This window comes from Nipponia nippon, unplaced genomic scaffold (genome assembly GCF_047370975.1).
Source record: "Nipponia nippon isolate SJK-2023a ecotype South Korea unplaced genomic scaffold, ASM4737097v1 scaffold_1, whole genome shotgun sequence".
NCBI lineage: Eukaryota > Metazoa > Chordata > Aves > Pelecaniformes > Threskiornithidae > Nipponia > Nipponia nippon.
This window is the reverse complement of record NW_028262290.1, coordinates 135,997,089-136,017,379: the sequence shown is the minus strand read 5'-3', so window position 1 is coordinate 136,017,379 and position 20,291 is coordinate 135,997,089. Positions and strand designations below refer to the sequence as shown.

Sequence of the window (20,291 nt, the reverse complement as noted above, 5' to 3'; positions counted from 1 at the left end):
AAAGACACCCCCCCGAAGTTCTCTTTCATTAAATCAAACATTTTCCTTTCATACTGTTTTATGTACTCCAAGATTTTCTTTTCATCATCAATACTTTCAACCTGAGCATGTTTTTAAATTATTGGAGGCCATACTAAAAAAACAAACAATATTAATAGACAGACTGTCACTACTATGATAAGTGCCAATATAGTAAAATGGCTGCTCCATTATATTTTGCTACAGTGAGAATTTGATACATACTGACCAACAGATCTCATTTACCTTTTATACATCTAGTCAGAATTGTATGTAATTGTGATTATATGAACCCATCTATCCCTCTTTATATGAAAAAGTGTGTTGTGAACAATTTACTATCACAGACTGGCACATTTAAAATTGCATACTTTATTAAATAATAGCTTATGTATAATTTTATTTGTTTTCAGAGTTACAATGTTCATGAGATAATCATAGAGAGCACATTATATATTATTGTTAAACACATTTTTGCCACAAAAAGTTGAGAGCATTGGTAGAAAATCCTATGTCAAGTTATGTGAAAATATTTATCACCTGTAACCATAATTTCATAAAACCAATGTACACGTTATGTAATATTATGTCAGCAAGTTCCTTCTTTTTGCAAATATCTTTTGCTCTATACTTACGTATGTTTGCAGCTAAGGAGTGCATTGAATGCTTCTCTGTGTGTTTGTAAAGCACAGGAAAAATATTAGTTTACTCCTACGGTAACCGTAATTGTCAACACCACTGGACCCAAGAATGGGGAATTACAGGATCTTAATTTTAGCAAATAATTGCCTTCATATTTTTCTACCTAATGCTGAACATAACATTAATTGGTATTTACCTCCTAATGTTTACAGAACACAGACTGTATATTTCAAAGACATAATCCTTACCAACTATATACTGACTTTTATTTCAGTGTCTATTATATAAATTAGGACTCTGTTGAATTCTTATACTGAGGAACAAATGATAGTAACTTTATTTAAGTACATGCACAGTACCGTGCACTACAGAATGATGAAATACTATTTTTTAATGGATGAATGAATCAATAGAAAAATAGATTTGATAAATCATTAACATTTTAAAGTCTAGATAAAAATGGGAAATCATGCATTTCAAGCAGTTTTATTTTTTCCTTGTTTGTTTTTTGATGAAATCTCTGAGAATTTAAGACATGCAGAGCTGAGAAGCAGCTCACTCTGAACAAAGAACAATGTTAAGACTGCACAAAAAGTTTTGATTGAGACTGTTTATATGCAAGACTGAAAAAAGTTGCTATGCTTCGACTTCCCTTCAACATTAGACAGTGCTGTGCAAACCTCAGACAAATCCCTGTATTATGTTTTCTAAGCTGTTAGGAAGTCTCTCAGAGGGCTAAGAAAGTAAAAACCTGAGCAACTGCCTTCCCAAAATTTATGACAAGAAATGTTTTGATTCTAGACAGCAGACTACCAAAGTGGAATAGATAACAGTTTGTTCTTTCCTTAAGAGATTAATTTAGGGGATGAGTAAATTGTGGATGGCACAAATGTATAAATAATAATGACAACAATATTAAATATAAGTTGAATTTTCCGATATTTAGAGTACGTGTCTATGTCTCAATATTTAGAGGATGCGTCTGTGTCTATCAACTTATGAAACAAATGAAAAGTGAGTATTTACTTGCAATTAATTTAATGTTTTTTCCTACCCCAACATTTGTCTGGACATCGCCAACATAATCAAAAGAACTGTAAATTTTCAGAAGCGAGTCTACTTCAGTGAGCTTGATTAATTATGCATTAACCCATTTCTCTGAAGCATCCTTCACTAAATCTTTGGTGGGAAATGCACTTTATTAGGCATGAGCTTTGGTTGTTTGTGTGCATATGCACTATTCTATCAGTCAATACGCAGAATGATTTAAAGTTTGCCATGTTACAGAGATGTATTGTTCATTAAAATAATTCTAGTGTTTCAACAAACAACACTGATGGCTAGTTTTGCAAGTATTATTATCTTCACTCTTAGCATGGTCTCCTTAGCTTTATAGTTTTTGCTCAAACTTGCACTGACTTCCAATCCTACAAAAACTTACACAAAAGTAATCATGATCATTTGAATACTGCACACATTGTTAGATGTTTTCAGCAGGTACAGTTACTCACATACATAGAAGTTATCAGAATAAGATAAAAGACTTTAATGCTTAGCTGAATAAAACTATTCTCAGGGTAGAAAGAAATGATAAACTAACAGTACGGGTTAATGAGACCTGTAATAAACTTTACTCTGAAACAGGTCTAATTGGCTATTGAAGTGAAGATGTTTGATTCAAAAGATACTATTGAACCTATGGCATATGATCATTGTAGTAGAAAAAGTTGAAATGGAAAAGAGAGAAACTCAAATTATCCATGGCATTCTCTTCTCATATTCCATGGCAGAATTAGCCCATAGATTAGTAAATGGTAACGCATGCAACAAAAAATATGCTGTATCACTTTATGTAAACATCTGCTTTCATCATGCAAAATGCCTACAAAACTGTGACAATATTTTTTTCTAATAGCATAGTTTTACATTAGCTTGGTTACGGAAACTGTTAAACCAAAATCCATGATTTTGCAAGTAGAAGATAGTAGAAGTAAAACTCATGAAAGATTTCCAGCATAAATATTCCAAAGCCCAACAAAGCAAATTGGTTTTCTAAAAACTAAACTACATAGGCTTATTCCTTGCTGTGGTTCCTTGTTCTTTTGATGATAGAAGAGAAAAGACCGGTTTTTGGAGGAGGTCCCATCAACATGGGGGCTTGGTTCTTGTGAGTAATTTTTATCTGGGGGAAGAAAGAACAAAACCAGTTATCCCTTGAGCTAGTTCAATTCCAAGCATCTGAGATGCCCAAATTATCTTAATATGCGACTTCCAAACCTTCTTCATTTAATCAAAGATGAAAGGAAAATACCTGAATTTTTTATGAATGATGTTACATATGCAGTAAACCAATATATGTGTAATCATTGTTTCCACAAATACTTGAAATTATACACACAATCAATATTAAAAATCATATGCAATAAAATACATGCCAATATGTGATCTTACTTTTTGAGTGTGGGATTTATTGCTTGCTGTTGAATATTTTACATATCTACAAGATGAATAAGAATTTAAAAGTTGGAAAGGACATACATGCTGACAGACCAAGCCGTTGCCTATTACTAAGATACAAGCTATGTCTTTGTATGCTTTATTTATACATCTAATCAAGCTGTATTTCTCCTTTAACACATGACACTGCTTAATTTCAAAATAACCATTATGAACTGAAGTCAAAAGTTAATATACAAAAAAGGTCAAAAAAGATGGACTAGCATTCTAATTTGTTAATTAATTGTTAATAGAATAGACTCAAATATTGAAAAGCCTATTTAAAACACTTTGTAAGACTGCTCTAAAGCCACCCGTTTTGATTTCTTTGATATAAAACTACGAATCACCTTAAATGAGACAACCTTAAAGTAGATTATGTCTGCAATTTTCTCTAATTCAAGTCTAAATTAGAGAAGACATTTTATGAATGTATGCTATGCTCAAAGCTAATTGAAAGCAATTATCAAAGTGGCATTTTGTCTGTGACTTTAAGATACATTGTAAGATAATAAATGATTCTCATTATGTAATAAAAAGGTCACATCTTGCCTTTGGGCTAGTGACGCTAAGAGTTTTTCAAAAGCAATCTGAGACATTTTCTTTAGTGAACTACGACTAATACAAGAACCATCACTTATTAAATATCAGTTGTCACCTGCATAGTACCCACATCAGAGATGGGTATTTCTTTCAAAAAGAAACACCACCTCATTAAAAACTGGAAAAATATATCTCTTAAAGTGCATACCTGACATTTTCAAGTTAAAATGAATATCCTTCACTTGTCATTCACTAATAGTAATGAAACAAAAAATGTATGTCACGTGGAGAGGCTCATTAAAATATAGATCAGGATATTTCTTGGGGTGGAAATTTACTTTACAATATAAGGAGACAGAAACATAAAAATCTCAACAGAATGAGTGGGTTGGTTTAACTCTAATAGAGCCTTTACTTTACTCTCCAAATGCTCATTTCCACGCCACCTTAGTTCATTAGTCTCAAATTTCATACGTGACCTGTTTTTGTCAACATTGTTCATTAGTATCAAATTTAGCATACGGGCTTTTTTTGGCAAATTAGATTAATTGCACATGGATAATAACTCTCGCTTTCAAAGACTGGCATCAACATATTTTCTCACAAGAAATTCTGCTTCAGGCACCACTTTGGAAGCCAAATCTGTAGTTGGGGTAAACTGGCGTTATTTCATTGATGTCACTTTATACCAGCTGATGATCTGGTCCTGGAAAATCGCCTCAAGGATTTTTGTAACTTTCACATGCTTCACAAAACATATTTTGGGGCTCAGGAACAGTGATGACATCAACCTGATCCTGAGGATCAGTACATGAAGTAATCTGCAGCTGCTGTGAATGAATTCTTCCAGAGCCATAAGGGTTCAGCTTATTGCAAGATTTGGCCATGATGTGGCAGCAGAAATGGCCTCAGAGTTTCCGTTCAGAGGTAAATCAAAGTAATTCCATCTTAAAATGAATAAAAGAGCAAAGCTCAAAAGATGGCTTTAGTATGAAGAGGTGAGGTAATCCTGAGACCCCATACAGATTGCATGTTGGATTGGGGCTGTTCAATGCTCCAGAGGATGAGTGCAATTACATATTGAGAAAATGTTTATCATTTGTAATGTTCTTTTTTGGCTTGAGCCATCTGTTTCAGAGACCGTGACCTCTTCAGTATGTTGTATCCTATCAGCTGAGACCAGCTAAGATGCATGAACATGATTAACCACTCATGCGCATGGGGATGGAGTCCTATATGCATTTCTCCAAGACATATTTTCGACTGTTATAAATTGGCACGATTCCAGTGGTGTAAAATATATTTTACATTCTGAAAATACAAAAATAAAGTGTAAATTTAAAGTATATTTGTTTACTTATGCATGGTAGTATATTTTAGCATTGCATTGGCTAACAATGATAACCATTGATGCTTTATTTTCCCGCTGAAAAAAAAAGATTAAAAAAATCTTATCTTTGGGTGATAAAAAGAGATCAGTGTGTTTGTAATAACATGCTGGACCATTGCACTATCTTGCCTGAAACAGGCTGATTTTGTCTTTCTCAAGACTTTCAGGCACTGCATTTCTGCCCTGGACTCTCACTTCTGCTTCTGTTTTCATACTGGCAGCACTGCCAGAGGTGGTGCTGTGAGTTTGGGTGACACATACTTGTGTATGTAGAGATGGGAAGGAGCGCTAAGGGTCTCAGAGAGAGAAATAGCGTTGTAGGTCAAAGTGGGACTGAACACTGAAAGTGCTGTTTGGGAGACTGAAATGGACCAAAAAAAAAAAAAAAAAGAGAGAAAAACCTTTAATTACAAGTAACCAAGATTTAGTTTAGTTAAAGAAATCTCTACCTACAGCTGTATATAGATCCTGTGTGCATGCATATGCAGTGTCTATAGACTAACTTCTACCATCCAGTTTCTCTTGCATTCAGCAAGCAACCTCATGTCTTTTTTAGTAGAAGCACAGTTATAAAAGCTTTAAATAAGACCTACTATTTTTTTTTTGTTTTTAATTTTTCCTAGGTGAATCTCTGATACCCATACACACACACACGAGAAAAAGAGAGTGCTCAGACAAAAATCCCAAAAGCTCAAACCCTAACCTAACATATTTTTAGGAATTGATGATATCCTGAACAAACATACTCATACAAATTACTATGGAATTCTGGAAGATAATTTTTGAGATAATTTATTCAGTTTTTCTGAACATATACAATAACTTACAGAAAATACGGAGGACATTTTAAACATAAATTAGGGGAGTGCCTGACATGCTGCTGGAGTAAAAAACCTTCTATTTGGCACAAATTTATATTTAAAAATAGGCAAAACGAGGAAATAACAAAATTCCATCTAGGGGGAAAGTAAATAGCTGCATGAATTGCTAAGATATCACTGATTTTTGTTGTAAGCCTGATACACAACATTATAGGCTAAATGCAAACTGTTGAAGCCAATGGCAAAACTCTCACTCACTAACTGAAGCCAAGATTTAATCGATGAGTTCATGATCACAGAAATTTAAAGGGCTGGTATATCTAATAAATAAGTTTAGCAGAAAAATACTGCATTTGCAATTTCAAAATCACCTTTCCAGTATTAGAAAGTATGTCCAATGACGTATTTGTGGGAAGGAACACCAGATCTAATTAAAAAAGAGCATAATTCTTAAAAGAAGAGATGGCAATTGCTCCCCATGTGTCAATAGCAAATTTTCTGATAAAGGAGAAGCCTGAATTCGTGATACTACAGACATTTATAAATGAATAAACCAGACATTTATTTGTTTCAGAGGCAGGTCAGAGTTTCAAAATATGCCTTGAAGCCACATTAATACAATGCATCCACTAAATGAAATGCAGTGTGCATCAATAATTTTAGTGTGATAACTATACCTTTTAGGTCAGTCAGTTTTGCTTTCATGTTCCTTTTTCTGCAATATGTGCTGGTTACCTTCATGTTCCTGACTTCACAGAATGCCTAAATATTTACTATTAACATGGAACATGGTGCTACAAATACAGGTACTAACTACAATGCTAAATGACAAGAGAAAACTGGAAACATATAATCAGCTCTGCTTATAATATTTCAATTAATGTTAAAGAAAGAAGTCCTGTATTTTGAGGACAGAGGAAAAAAACTGACAGAAAAAAACTTGTCAAGGTGGATCTGTTAGTTTACAGTCACTTTTTTCCATGTTATCAGCACAGTTTGGATGTTGGTAGTTTTGAGGGTATGAGGGTTTTCCCACAGTCTAGATGCCCATATGGTGCTCCCCTTGCAGGAAATGGAGGGATACGACACCTCTGTATCGTAAGAGTACCAGATACTTTTATCTTCCCGTAGGTGATCAAGAGCTGTACTGGGTATTCTGATATGACTAAGACCTATAGAATGTAGACAGTACTAAACAAAATTAACCTGTGACTTGCATTATTTGGCATTTTGGTCAAAATCTCTTCAGATCTAGACCAGTTGTTTTAAATATAGCATTATGCAACACATCTTTTAAATAGATTTCTTAACAATATTATTGTGCAAAGTGCAATCAAATCTAATCAGTTTGGCATTAATTAAGCTCTAATAATATACTCTAGTCTCTCTCCTAAGTAGTGTGATCCGTTTCCCCTTCACACAGGTAGATTGGAAAACATCATGGTGTCATCATAATTTTTAAACATACTGAGAAAATGACAGAGCTGCAAAATTAAAATAAATGATTAATGGCATTTTTTTCATGTTTTGTACTAATAGGTATCACTGAGGTTTTAAATTAATGGAGCTGTCAAGCTCAGGGTTGTTACAGATCCAGTGCAGAACTAAAATGGAAATTATGTATTCCATAGACACCTAAAGATGACACTTTGGAATATTTTAAATTTTAATTAGTAGGTGCAATTGTTTTCCCCCCCTCCTCCCTAAAACCACTGCAAATTAATTGGCAATTAGTCACAACTAATTCTTTTCTTAACAATCTGAACTGGAAAGAAAGGTGCACTACATGTTAGAGTATTTGTCTGGGGTGCAGAAAGCACACATGCAGTAAATTGCTTTGTCAATTACAAAAACTACTGTTGTGAAATTAAGAAAAAATATGCATAGGTAAACAAAACTAATTAACGTGCAGCGTACCTGTGAGCACAAAAAATAAAGCCCAGCTGCAAATTAAAGTGTTAGAAACTTGATAAATCACTCTGGCCTTGAAACAGAAATGTATGCACATTGTTGCTCAAAAGGGAAAAAAATGCAGCATTTTAGTCTAATACCAAAACCTTTTTCTAGTGATTGACTTCCATTTATGGGTTAACTATGTAATAATTGCCTAATATTCTACTAAAATCAGCCTCCATATCTAAGGACCCCGTTTCGCTTTGTTCTAAAGAAGCAGACACAAAAGTTTAAATTCTCCCATTATGAACAACTGATAAGAAAATATTACTACATTCAGTGACCTGGAAAGAAGATACTTTACAGAGTCTAGAATACAGCTGCAGCTTCTCCATGCGATCTATGGAGTGTTGGATCCAATGGATCTACATGAAAGCAAATCTGCAACTCTCTTTTAGTTTTTTCATCCAGCCCTGGCGTAATAGTGATTATTAGTAGAAGTGGTTTTGTTTTTTTTTTTTTTTTAGTTCTTGTTTTTCTCTGGATTGAACTACAAAGGTAGGACTTCAATAGGACCTCTGTGCTCAGGCTCATGACATCTCTAGGAGCTAAATGAAAGGCTAGAGAGAAACCATTCATTCATTCATTCAAAACTTATTTTTAAGGTGCATTCAAACTATAATATTTTGAAATATTATTTCTGAGTTTCATTATTAAATGGCTTACTACAAGTATTCCCATCAGCAAATAATTCTAAAAATACTATGTGTTTCAGATGTCTATGAAACTATATTTCTGGCAATCAGTTATGTGGGCTCTGACTGGATTTTCATTTTAGTTCCTTCATTTAGGCAACATTCTTGCATCTTCTATAGACTTTTCTGTCTTCTGCTTTTAATCTAATGCTGCTAGAAGCTTGACACTCTTTCAGATATGATGCCAACCAAGTCAGGAATAGATGAAAGAACTGAAATCACAGTTATTTCTAATTAAGATGGAATATTCTTATGGATTTTTTCAAAACAATGCTAATAAGTTATATAGCTAAATTGAAAGATTACTTTTCTTAAAAAAAATCCTGATGGCTAAAGCTAGAAGTTTATCGAATTAACTTGAGAGTCTTTGAAGTTTCATTACTATTAATGACCTGTTTGGAGATCAGGTGAAACCATGGATATCTTTCATGTTGCTATATTTGTCTGAGAGAGCTCTGATAGAATTTCCTCCTCAGCTAATCAGACGAGATGTTTAACATAACGTTAACATTATCATCCTTCCTTCTCCCAAAGACTCCTCTATGAAAACTAGTGAAAACAATATAATTTGATGCTCAGATTCTGCATCTTATTATACCAGAGCAGAGTGACTTTGTCAGACACTGCAGTCTGCATGTGTTCAACGTACTGAATAATTCTGGATGACAGATCTTTAGATCAAGCCACTCACATTTCTAAGTATGCACAGGACCTACAGGAATGCATTCTTGCTCTTTGTAGGGATGCTAGGTGCGTGTGCAATAGAAGATCATAAAAGATGTTAAAGGAAGCACATGACAATTTCTTTAGTACTAAAACTGATAGCAGGAATGAAAAATCACAGATCACAGCTTCTGGGGAATCACTGCATTGCCTATCGCATCCCACAGTACTTTCTCAGAGCCCACACTGTCATTTTGGGGGAACAGGATCTCTATATGCATGAGAAGGGACAGCTGTCAGCAACTCATGCTACTTGTATAAAACTTTTTTCCAGTCAGAAAGGAGAAGTAGCAAACATAAACGTGTTGATTCCTTCAACAGGAAATAAACTTCCAAGACTGCATGTGCAGCCTGCATCCCATGCATAACAGGGACTTGATGCAGAACTTGTTTTCCTTAATATGCATAATGGAATAGCAGGAGAATTTTGATCATGTTGAACTCAATTTCCTGAAAAATCATTTGCAAAATATTCTCCTTTGTATCAAAACCTGAAGCAGAAACAGAAGAGGACTTCTGAGCTTAATCACTTATACCTTGGGCCAGGGTTGATTCAATACCTGCCAATCGTATGAATTTCTTTCTCATTTAGTCTCTGTAATTTTTACATAAAACTACTGAACTTAGATGACACTGAAGTTTCTGAGATGACCATACCAAAATAAAATGTGTTATTTCAACTTTCTGAAGGACAGTTGGAGATGGATAGCAGTCTTCTTTTTAACAATAGCTTTCTGGCTGGAGCACCAAAGAATCAAAAACCTGAGGCTCATCTGCTGTGTCTAACTGGTCTGTGCAACAGAACAAGGTGCAGGGGTCTCTCCCCTAGAACTAGTGAGATGGTATATCCAAGCAGGCCTGTACTGTGTGGAGACAGTAGCTTCTGTCCTAAAAGCCATATAGCTAGTAAACTAATAAGTGAAGTGAACTATTGTGAAACAAGAATGTCCCCCCATGTCTCAGTGCATGATGTAGGAGTGCCAGCATCTTTGTATATGAGCCTCAGTTCCTTGTAAGAGCTAGGGAAAGAAATTTCCTATGAAGGGAAATAAAAAGAAAACCAAACTCTCATATGTTTCCTAAGGAACTAAACCCATTGATTTCTTTATCTGATCATCACATTTTTTCCATTTAAAAACTGGTCATTAATCATTTGCATTCAGGTAATTTTGGGAGAAAACTGCAGTTTTGCCTCTAGAGAAGACAAAAGCTCATGATTCTTATATTGGTCTCCTCATATTTTTTTCTGAACTTTGAGCTCTTGCAGGTTCAAATAATTGGCTACATAGTTGGCCACACATAAGAATTTATTTTGATGTTATGTTTTTTTTTTCGACTCTGCTTTTGGATACACATCACTGAGATATCATCCTGATACTTATGCAATCAAATACATTTTGGCTTCCAAACAAAGACCCCTCTGAAGCATACACTTAGAAAACAAATCCTAAACTTCGATTGAGAGAAAGCTAACATCCACCTTTGTCATTGTCTTAGGAGAAATTCCTATCTGCTTTGCAGAGAACTTCAAGGAAAAACTGCAGTTTAGTTAGAATTAGTGAGGAGGGGAGAGGTTGGACCATACATGTTTTTCCTTTGTAAGATATAGAAAACAGAGCGGGGTACATGTACATTAATGCAAGGAGCAATTGCAATAAATACATTAAGCTCCCCAGCACAGAAAAAACATTTCCTGAAAAATGAATAATATAACATAAAATAATAATTCTATATCTAAATTTCATAGAGTTGCAGTAGTCTAGACAAATAGTTCACATATTTTCTTTTCAGAGGAAATATATACATTCAACAGTATGGTTTTCTTATGTAACACAAAGTCTGTTCCCTTAACAATGGTATAGCAAAAAGGATGGGTTCCACAGATAAGTATATGCCATTTCCATCCCCTTTAAAATGGTACTTCAACTGGACAGCAGTAATTATCAGTAATAATTTACTGTTTCCTCAAGGCAGTAATTGAAATGTAAGAACTGTCTCTTTTTCCAGGTTTGTCCTCAATTGTTCAGGCAGCTTCTGCTAGCATTATCAATCAGATAGCAGGGATTTTGCACAGAGCAAGAAATCAAGACAAAAAAAGCACATGTTATTGCCAGCATCCTTCCATAAGTTCTCTTCCGTAATCTGGCAACTGAAAAATTACATGTTTTTCTTGAGCAAGTAACTGCTGCGTTCAGTACTGTTGCTCTGCACTGAGACATTGCTGTAGAAGAGGTAAAGATAATGATATCTCTTAACTCCAAAAGGTTTCCTGGAATAAGTCTCATAAAATCCCCACTGTTCTGCCTTCACACAGTGTGTGTTCACATGGTTCTCCTCTCATTGCAGCATTTGAGCATTTACCATAGAGAATGAGAGTTCAGGCATTCTCCCTGCTGTTCAGCTGTACACTATGGTGTATCTGGTAAACGTGAACTATCACAACCCTTTTCTGTCATCCTAACATGTACATTATCAGCTGCCACACCTGTTAGCACCTTACTGAAGGTGCTCCCTTTTACTTTTTTTGTGTAGCTTTTAATTCTACTACAGACATAAAGCTCATGAAAGTGATCCAGTACCCTAGTTTGGAGAATTACTCCCATCTGTAGTGGGATTTCTTCCTTGTCACATTACTGTTTTGTCATACTTACAAGCTGCAAAGCTACAGCAATTAATCTACTTAAAAACACAGGTCTTCTTTAGGGAAACAAAATTAGTAAAATTGTATATTAAAACATGTTACTAAGACTATATTCAACAATAAAGAGCTTAAATTTCTTCAACATCTTCTCCAAATGCTCAGTTAGCCTCTATAATTTATTGGAGAGAGATGAAAATGGAGAGTTCTTAGAGATACACCTTTCTTGTGTTGTCTGTAAACAGTTACTCAAAGAACCTTCTCTGAGCAAGCTCCTCCCTATCCTATCCTATCCTATCCTATCCTATCCTATCCTATCCTATCCTATCCTATCCAGATCGCTGTTTACCTGCCCTCACTTCATATGTGTGGGCACTGAAACAAGAGACTAAATAATTTCCTTAATTTCTCCTTTAAACTGTAAGGATTTTTAAAATATTAGTTCTATCGTATAATTCAGCACAGTCAAGACTTTAGCTTTAAATGCAACCTCCTTGACATAACTCTCAAAAGCACACTGGAAAATCTTCCTAAATTTTTAAAGAACAATTATTTACTTCATACATTTTAGCATCAAAACGAACATTGTTTTTTCCTCAGCAATAGTGACTATAAATCCGATACATCATCATAAATAAATGATCACATTGGGTAAAGGGATGCTGAGACTGCACCCTTTGAGTATTTTCCAAACTTTTGAAATAAATACCTTTTTATTCCATCCTAACCTGTGAGGAAAAAACAGCATGATAAATTGAAAATACAGTGGGTGTTGAACTATATAATAACAGTGTGTGAAGATGTTATGTAAGTAAATTGAGGTAACGCTGATGACAATGGTTGTCTTTTAAACCAAAAGATTCTCTTTCTATCATTGAAGTGGAAGTGAATAAATCAATTAGTATTTCTGACTATTGTAATTTTTATTACTCTTTAAAAAACGTTCCTAATTTTTTTGTCCCGTTCTCTTCCTAGAAATAACAGTATCCTTACCGTGCAAGGAGTTTGCATCCAAGGTTCCCCATCTATCTGCATAGGCAGAGACTTGCTGGTCCTAAAGGAATATATTTCATAGTATAAGAAAAAGTAACTAGACAAAATTGATAAATGTATTTATTAAGGAGGCATATATGTGATGGCACACACATATAACCCTGATTTACCCCTAAGCTTCTATGTAATCTCCATCATGACCCAACATGCTTACAAAAGTAACCTACTCTCTTAGTAGGCTTAGTTTGATTTTTCAACACACAAAGCAAAAACATTGCAAACATTCACACATATGCTACTCTCTCACAGGAGAGTAGTCTGTAATTTGTGAAATAAAGAGTGAATTACGCAAGAACTTCAGGAATAAACCTTATTAACTGAAAAGACAAAGGAAGCTCTGCTATTTTTTATAATTTAGACTGACTACCATAAAGGAAGTAAGAAATAAATTTTACCTCTGTCATCACCATTTATTAGAAACATAAAAGATGTTTTTACGCTTGTGTCTAACTCTGGGTTAGAGAGCACTCGCATAACATGACAGTTGTACTATATTCAAAGGCTTTAACATATCATGTCATAAATTTAAATTGTTAGTAAAGGGGCACAGATTTTAACATAAAGCTACAGCCAGTGTTCCCTGTCTAGTTTTGGATACCACATTAAGAAAAGTATAGAGAAATGAGAAAGGATGATCTTTTTGGGTCTTTTCCAACCCTGTATTTCTGCATTATAATAGTTTGCATACAAGACTATTAGAAATAACATGGAGAAATGAGTCAACTGAGCACTCATGTTGGTCAATGGAAATTCTGGCTTGGACATTATTTGAAAATGACTAACAGTTCATGGGATTATCCACTGTTATCTATGGCCATAAATGGAGGAAGGGAAGAATGTTCAATGAGCTCTCACTCTGAATCTTTTGCAGTTGTGGTCCTGCTGATGTGGGATTATAAAAATTATCTCTTGGTATCCAGAGAAGGTTGGAATGCCTCTGTGATCTTATTTCTTTTCCTCATCCACATGAAAGAGTACTTTTGAAGTCCACACCACCTAGTCCTTGAGGAGAATCTCAAAAATATGCCAGGCACTTCAGCAACTACTACTTATTTTCTTAAAATTTTTATTGCTGCTCTTCTGTTTTACATTCATTTTAGGCTTTTGGGGCTTAAAACTGTATAGCTTATGATTTTATTAAGATTTTGAAAAATTCTTCCTGAGAAATTCTTTACTGAGGAAGAGTTGACCATCTCTCTCTTTTCCAGTCCTTATCTAATCCAAAAGCTAGAATAATTATTTTCTCCTTGAGTCCTAATCCAAGTTTCCTCTGTTGTGAACGTTCTGGTCACTTTTAGCATAGTAAATGATAAAACACAACTAAATTAGTGTGCTCCACCATTAGTGGCTTACACATACCAACACATTTATTAATAGTGACTTGTCAGTGTTCAGTACATAACAAACAGATTAAAAACAGAGCACTTTGACTTCCACAGATCAAAAAAGTGCTTTACAAACACTAATTACATGCTACTATTCCCTGGTGAGTTATGCATTATAAATGGGTTAAAACGTATTAAAGTAATGGTAAATGACTTTTTGCTCAAAATTGCATGGAGTGTATGTCAATAATACACCCCAAGATGTTCATGCCTTACTCCTTCTGCTCCAACTGCTTGACAATATTTCTTCATAGGATGAAGTGACAGTTGAATACAACATGTGAAGACTGAATGTAAACACCCTTTTCCTAGTTTTTTGACAGATTTAAAGAAAGGAAGATGTATGGGCATAGAATATGGATGGAATATATATATTTTATATATAAAAATGATACTTTCACAAGCAATAAGTACAGTAATTATGACTATTAAACTATCAAAGAAAGTGAACTGATAATATATGAAACTTTACTGTTTCATTACACCAGTGCAGTGCAAATTAAAGCTGCTGATACCTGATGACAACAGATGAGCACTGGGCAAGCCGTCTTCCAGCACTTTTCAGTCCTGTGTATATCTGTCCCATCTCCATGGCTCCTTCCAGACCAACCACTTCCATAAGCTGGTCACTTAGATCTGCAAAAGTTGAAAAAACACATTTTGCCTAGACAGCATTTTGACAGTGGTCATCCTGACTAGCAAGAATTGTCAAAAGACCAGCTGATAATAAAAGATGTGGAGAACAGAACTGGCAAAAATGATGATTCATAAGAAGTGATTGCAGCTTTAAGGTTGGATATACCTGGGCCTGTTGTCACACCATTCTAAAATATCCTGACCAAAATGATTCTAAAATACAATAATAATCTCCATGGCATATTTTAATACATACATACTGAACAAATAATCTTATTATATGAGAAAATAGGAAAGACTCCTTCATTTAGGTTACCTGACATTCATAGGATGAGATGGTTGCAGTTTAGAAATTTATGCTGTCCATTGTTTCAACAGATACGTAAAATCTGGTAAAGGAAAAGCCAGTGCTCCAGACCCTATTGGATTCTCTTCCATACAATCCTTTCCAGATGACATGTACAACTCTAATTCAGCCTTTGTGTGCATGCATTATTATAGTCTTTAATTATGAGACCACATATTATTTTTTACATTGGATCTTTGTCTCAATTAGCGCACAGATTCAATGCAAAAAGAGCAGGCAAAAACCCTTATAACAGCAACTATTCATCTAGCTTTCTTGAACTTTGTAGTGCTTGTTTGCACCCAGTTATATATTTTTGTTTCACACTGCTTTTTGATTACATAGCATTTTGGCATTAAACTTCAGAAAATATTTAAATAAATACTGTCTCTGGTAAAATAAATATTAGTTTGCTTGACTTCAAGGAGCAAGGACAAATTCTGTCTAGAATTGCAGATACAAACAGAGATACAACCAGAAACTTAAACAGTAATATACCAGTCTGGTTTGAGAAGCAACCGAGCAGGGTAATGAAATATTATCCAGAATCAACTAGGGTGTTTTGTATGAAATGTTTTATATGTTAGTGTTTAAATACATATTGCCAAGACCAGATGGACAAGGAAAAGAAACATTTTTTTTTTTTTAGCTGTATATTATGTGTGTTTTATAGATTGGCTGTTAATATTCATGTTTCCAAAAGGTACACTATTCGGTGAAGCACAGCAATGAGCTAAAATGTTAGAGTCTATCATCACATTGAAAAAACAAAGAAAGGAAAGCCCATTACTCTTTGTATATTTTAAACACTTCAACCTTTAATGAAGGTAGAATTTCATGCTAATTATCATATCTATGAGGCTAGTCCAAAGTTTCAAAGGGAGTCTTTTCTGTTCACTTCTTTGGGCTTTGAATGAAGGTAATTAACTGAAAGAAGTAAAGAAGTACTGTGACTGGGGGGGGGGAGTATTAAAAGCAAATAGGATTTATGGTCTGGATTATTCTGCTTCCAACCAGAAAATCTGATACTATCCAAAGCCTTCATTTTCTTCTTATACTTTCTTACTATTCTTTGCTATTTTCATTTTCTCATCACAGTGAAATTAGTTCCATATAATATTAATGAAGCAAAAATAAACACTACTCTTTGCTATTAAGGAAAAGCAATAAGATGGACAAAAGATTAAAATATACAGTATGATTAATTTTAACTACACACTTTTACAGTTTGCATTGCTGTAATACATGTAAACCCAATTTTGTATGTCTGGCTTTCTGCTGAATTGTTTTTCTCTTAAAATGTTTTCCTTAAGTTACTCACTTTTAAACTTAACTCAGATTTAAAACAATTCTGCTTTTCTTGATAGCCATGGGGATTCAAATGGGAAAGTCCTACTCATTTGCAAAAGCTATTATATTATAAAAGCACACAGCACTTTATACATGTACTAAATCATTAAAATGTTTCCAGCCAAAGAAAACATCAAATTCCCATTCACTGGGTTATTAGAAAATTATTATTTTTTTAAACAGGAGAATAATTAAGAACAGATCTTTATTACTGACAGCTCAGGCAACATATGCAAGTTTCAGAATAGTGACATTTGCAGTGATAGAAATTTGATGCATCATTTTTCAGTAGCTGTGAGGTTAATGCCAGTAACAGCAGGTAACTAAGGGCCACATCCTGCCCTTTGATCTGTACTACACATCTCAAAAAATATGGTATATTAAACATTGGAAGATGGAACTGAACAATACTCTTATCTACCAAAAAAGTGAAGCCTTTTCAAAAAGTTCACATTTTCAGTGGCACATTCCCAAAGTGGGGTTATTTTAGGCCAAATATTAATATTTTTAGAATCAACCTTAAATTAGACATAACCTTCCTTCAGAAGCAGTAAAAACTAAAGCAAATGTAACATGCAATTATCAACTTATGGTTGGTTCGTGCTCCTGCCCTTGCTAATATATTTGACCTGGTGGTTTTGCGTAGTCATATCCATTTCAACAAATCCTTGAGCTATATTGACTTTGATAAGAGCTCAGATTGAGCAAAAGTGGAAAAGGGAATGTGTATATTTTAGTCCCATTCTTCAAAGATGTTACATGGCTACAGGAACACAGGTTGAATATAAAGGGCCAAGACATCAATGAATGGATTACATTTGTTCTTAAAAGGTCCCCACCAAAGACTCTGAAAGAGACTAAGCTCTATTAAAAGAGATCAGGTCTTCTATTAAATTAAAAGATAGGAAAAGGGAAGTCATTCTTCATTCTGGTGGAAGGTTATCACTGATTTCTCAGAAAGATCTGTGCTGCTCAACATATTCCCCTAAATAATCTGGAAATAAAAGTAGATAGTGAGTTACTGAGAATTCAATGAAGTAAAGACAAAAGCCAATTATAAAAAATTTTCGGAATTTTAAAGTACTGAGTAATGGGGCAATACAAAGGCAGAAAATTCAATACATGTAACTTAATGCCCATGAGGGGAAACACAGCTAACTACATATAACAGAGCTAACTACGTACATGTAGACTGTAATATGCATATATATTACATTTGAAAATAAATATGGGGTGTGCGTGCCTGCGTGTATATGTCCATATATACATGTTATTTATTTTGCTGGGCTACAATTGATACTGTCATGCAGAAATAAGGATTATGGAGTTACTGTGGCTACTTCTATGAAAATATCAGCTCAATGCTCATTAGTGATCAAATATCATCAAATATTATGATTGGTACATCCATACAGTATGGAGTTTGCAGTTTGGTCCACTCAGCAATGCACAGGAAATGACAGAGCAACAAACATGGTAACAAATATAAGCAGCTTCTGTATGAAAATAAATTAGACTAGGACCCTTCAGGAAGTAAGGAGATGAATGGAGGAAAGATGATACAGGCAGAGAAAATAATGAGTGTCACAGAGTAGGTGAAGACAGTACTGTAATTCAGTATTTCTCAAAATGTAAGAATTAAGGAGTTTCATAGCACTTCTAGAACAAGCAAGAAATCATTTTTACATAATATTTTGTTATACCATGAAGCCACACTAGACTTTGAAATTCCCTAAATCATGAATTGATACATATTTGGTAGGGTATCTTAACGGAAGAATAACTGTAAGTTTGCCCTCTTATGCTTTATTTCTAATCATGCAATACAGGTTGGTGTTAGAGGTCAGATACTGAGCTACACAAACTTGTGGGTTGACATAATATCACTGTTCGTGTTGTCTTCTTATACATCTTATGAACTGTAGCCCAGAATAATGAATGCTGCTGTTCACTAAACATCATTCATCACTTAAATCAGCTTATAATGTGGACTTTTCCATGACATGTATCGCAACTGTGTTTGAGACCTAATTCAGAAAGCCACTTCTTTTTGATCCTCAAATTATATTCTAAAGTTACACACTCATGTGTGCATCTGTGTGTGTCTACCAACTATAGGGCAAAAAATGTGTCTCTTTTTAGGCATGTTGTATTTCTTCTGCTTTCTATAGATTTTATTCTAAAGAGAAAATACTCAATTGGTAACTGTACTGACAAAATTCTCCAACGCATACTTCACCTATTATAACGAGTTTCAGAAAGTTTAGGAAACTGAAGGTTAGATTTTCAGAAAGAAATTAGCAGCTCACAGTGAACAACAGCAACTACCAGATACTGAGCAGCTTTTCAATCTAGCCAGGTCATTTAGTTGCCTGAATGAGAGCTGAAATCTCATAGGTAAGCTATCATGGAGAGCATCTCAGTATTAGTGCATTAGGAAAGTGTTTTTTGACTGGTGCCTTGGGGTTCTTGAGTCCGTTTGTTCTACTTTGAGCCCTGTGAAAGAGCTGAAGGCTCTCGCTTGTTTTCTATGTGAATGAGCCATTAGAGCGTGTGGGAATGTTTTCATAGCACCATGCCTCTCCTGCCCTCTTCCACAAACCAAAGTACTTCACGTGTCTCGTCACGTTAGCCCCGTCAGTAAACAAAGCCAGCTCTCCCGGGGGAGCGCTGCTGTCAGCAGATGGTGACTAGCCTGCAGAGGGGCATCTGACCCCTTGCACTCATTCCTGATGGGGAGATAAAGTCACTAGGGAGATGACTGCCCCTTCCTTCCCATCAGGCAGCAGGAGAGAGAGGTCCAAACAGAAACCTGCACAAGTAGCAGACAAAACACTGTACGTAAATATAAGCCCTTTATAGCACTTCCCCAAGGCATGAAGAAACACACTTGGAGACTTTAAAGTTTCCTAGTGAGGAGTTTATGTTATCCATTAGCTTGGCATTAGCCAAATGCTTCAATATTCGAAGTGAACACACAAGAGAAAAACACATTTGGAATTCATCTATAAAGATAAAGCAAGGAAAGCAAAATGGGTTAGGGGGTGGGAAGAAGCATGGTGTGATTAGAAATACTGATTTACATAGAGAACTTTCCCTCTGTAATGGAACTGGTTTTGATATCCAATTTATCTTTGCAATATATAAATATTGCTGTCCTGGCAAGAGATTGAATGACTCTATTATAACTTGGGGTTACTGCACTCACTCAGGCACATTTGCATAAAAACACTGTTGGTCAGTGGTAAATCTGTCTCTGGCAGCAGTTTGTCTTCGAAGAGAAGGGGCTCCATGGCTTACTGAATGTAATCAAACCCTAGTAATCATCACGCTGGAATTTTTTTGGTTCCAGTTAAAGTACTGGATAAGAATTTGAAAACTGGTATGATGCCAGAGGATCCTTGAAAAACTCCTGAGCTCAATGCTGTGCACCACATGAATGCTTCAGTATCTTCCTAGAACACAGCATGTATTAAATCTACAGTTACCCCTTATGCAGGAATGTGGGGTTGCTTCTCTATGCAGGGATAGGGACTGCTGTTGTATAAAAAGCTAAAAACACGTTTAATGTCACAGTATTCTGCTGATTTCAAATGAACAGC

General features: G+C 34.9%; 1 protein-coding gene across 11 annotated transcripts in view; it reads right to left on the bottom strand.

The window, feature by feature from the left end:
• Positions 1 to 370: 370 nt before the first annotated feature.
• Positions 371 to 20,291, bottom strand: part of DGKB (diacylglycerol kinase beta) — a 494,094-nt gene continuing 474,173 nt past the window's right edge. For all 11 annotated transcript variants that reach the window (XM_087773968.1, XM_087773975.1, XM_087773980.1 and 8 more), the window contains 3 exons: positions 14,873 to 14,993; positions 12,913 to 12,973; positions 371 to 2,842 (listed from right to left, as the gene is read on the bottom strand). In XM_087773968.1, the coding sequence (XP_087630094.1) occupies positions 2,735 to 2,842; positions 12,913 to 12,973; positions 14,873 to 14,993 (290 nt within the window). In that variant the 3' untranslated portion in view covers positions 371 to 2,734. The remainder of the gene's footprint in view (positions 2,843 to 12,912; positions 12,974 to 14,872; positions 14,994 to 20,291) is intronic.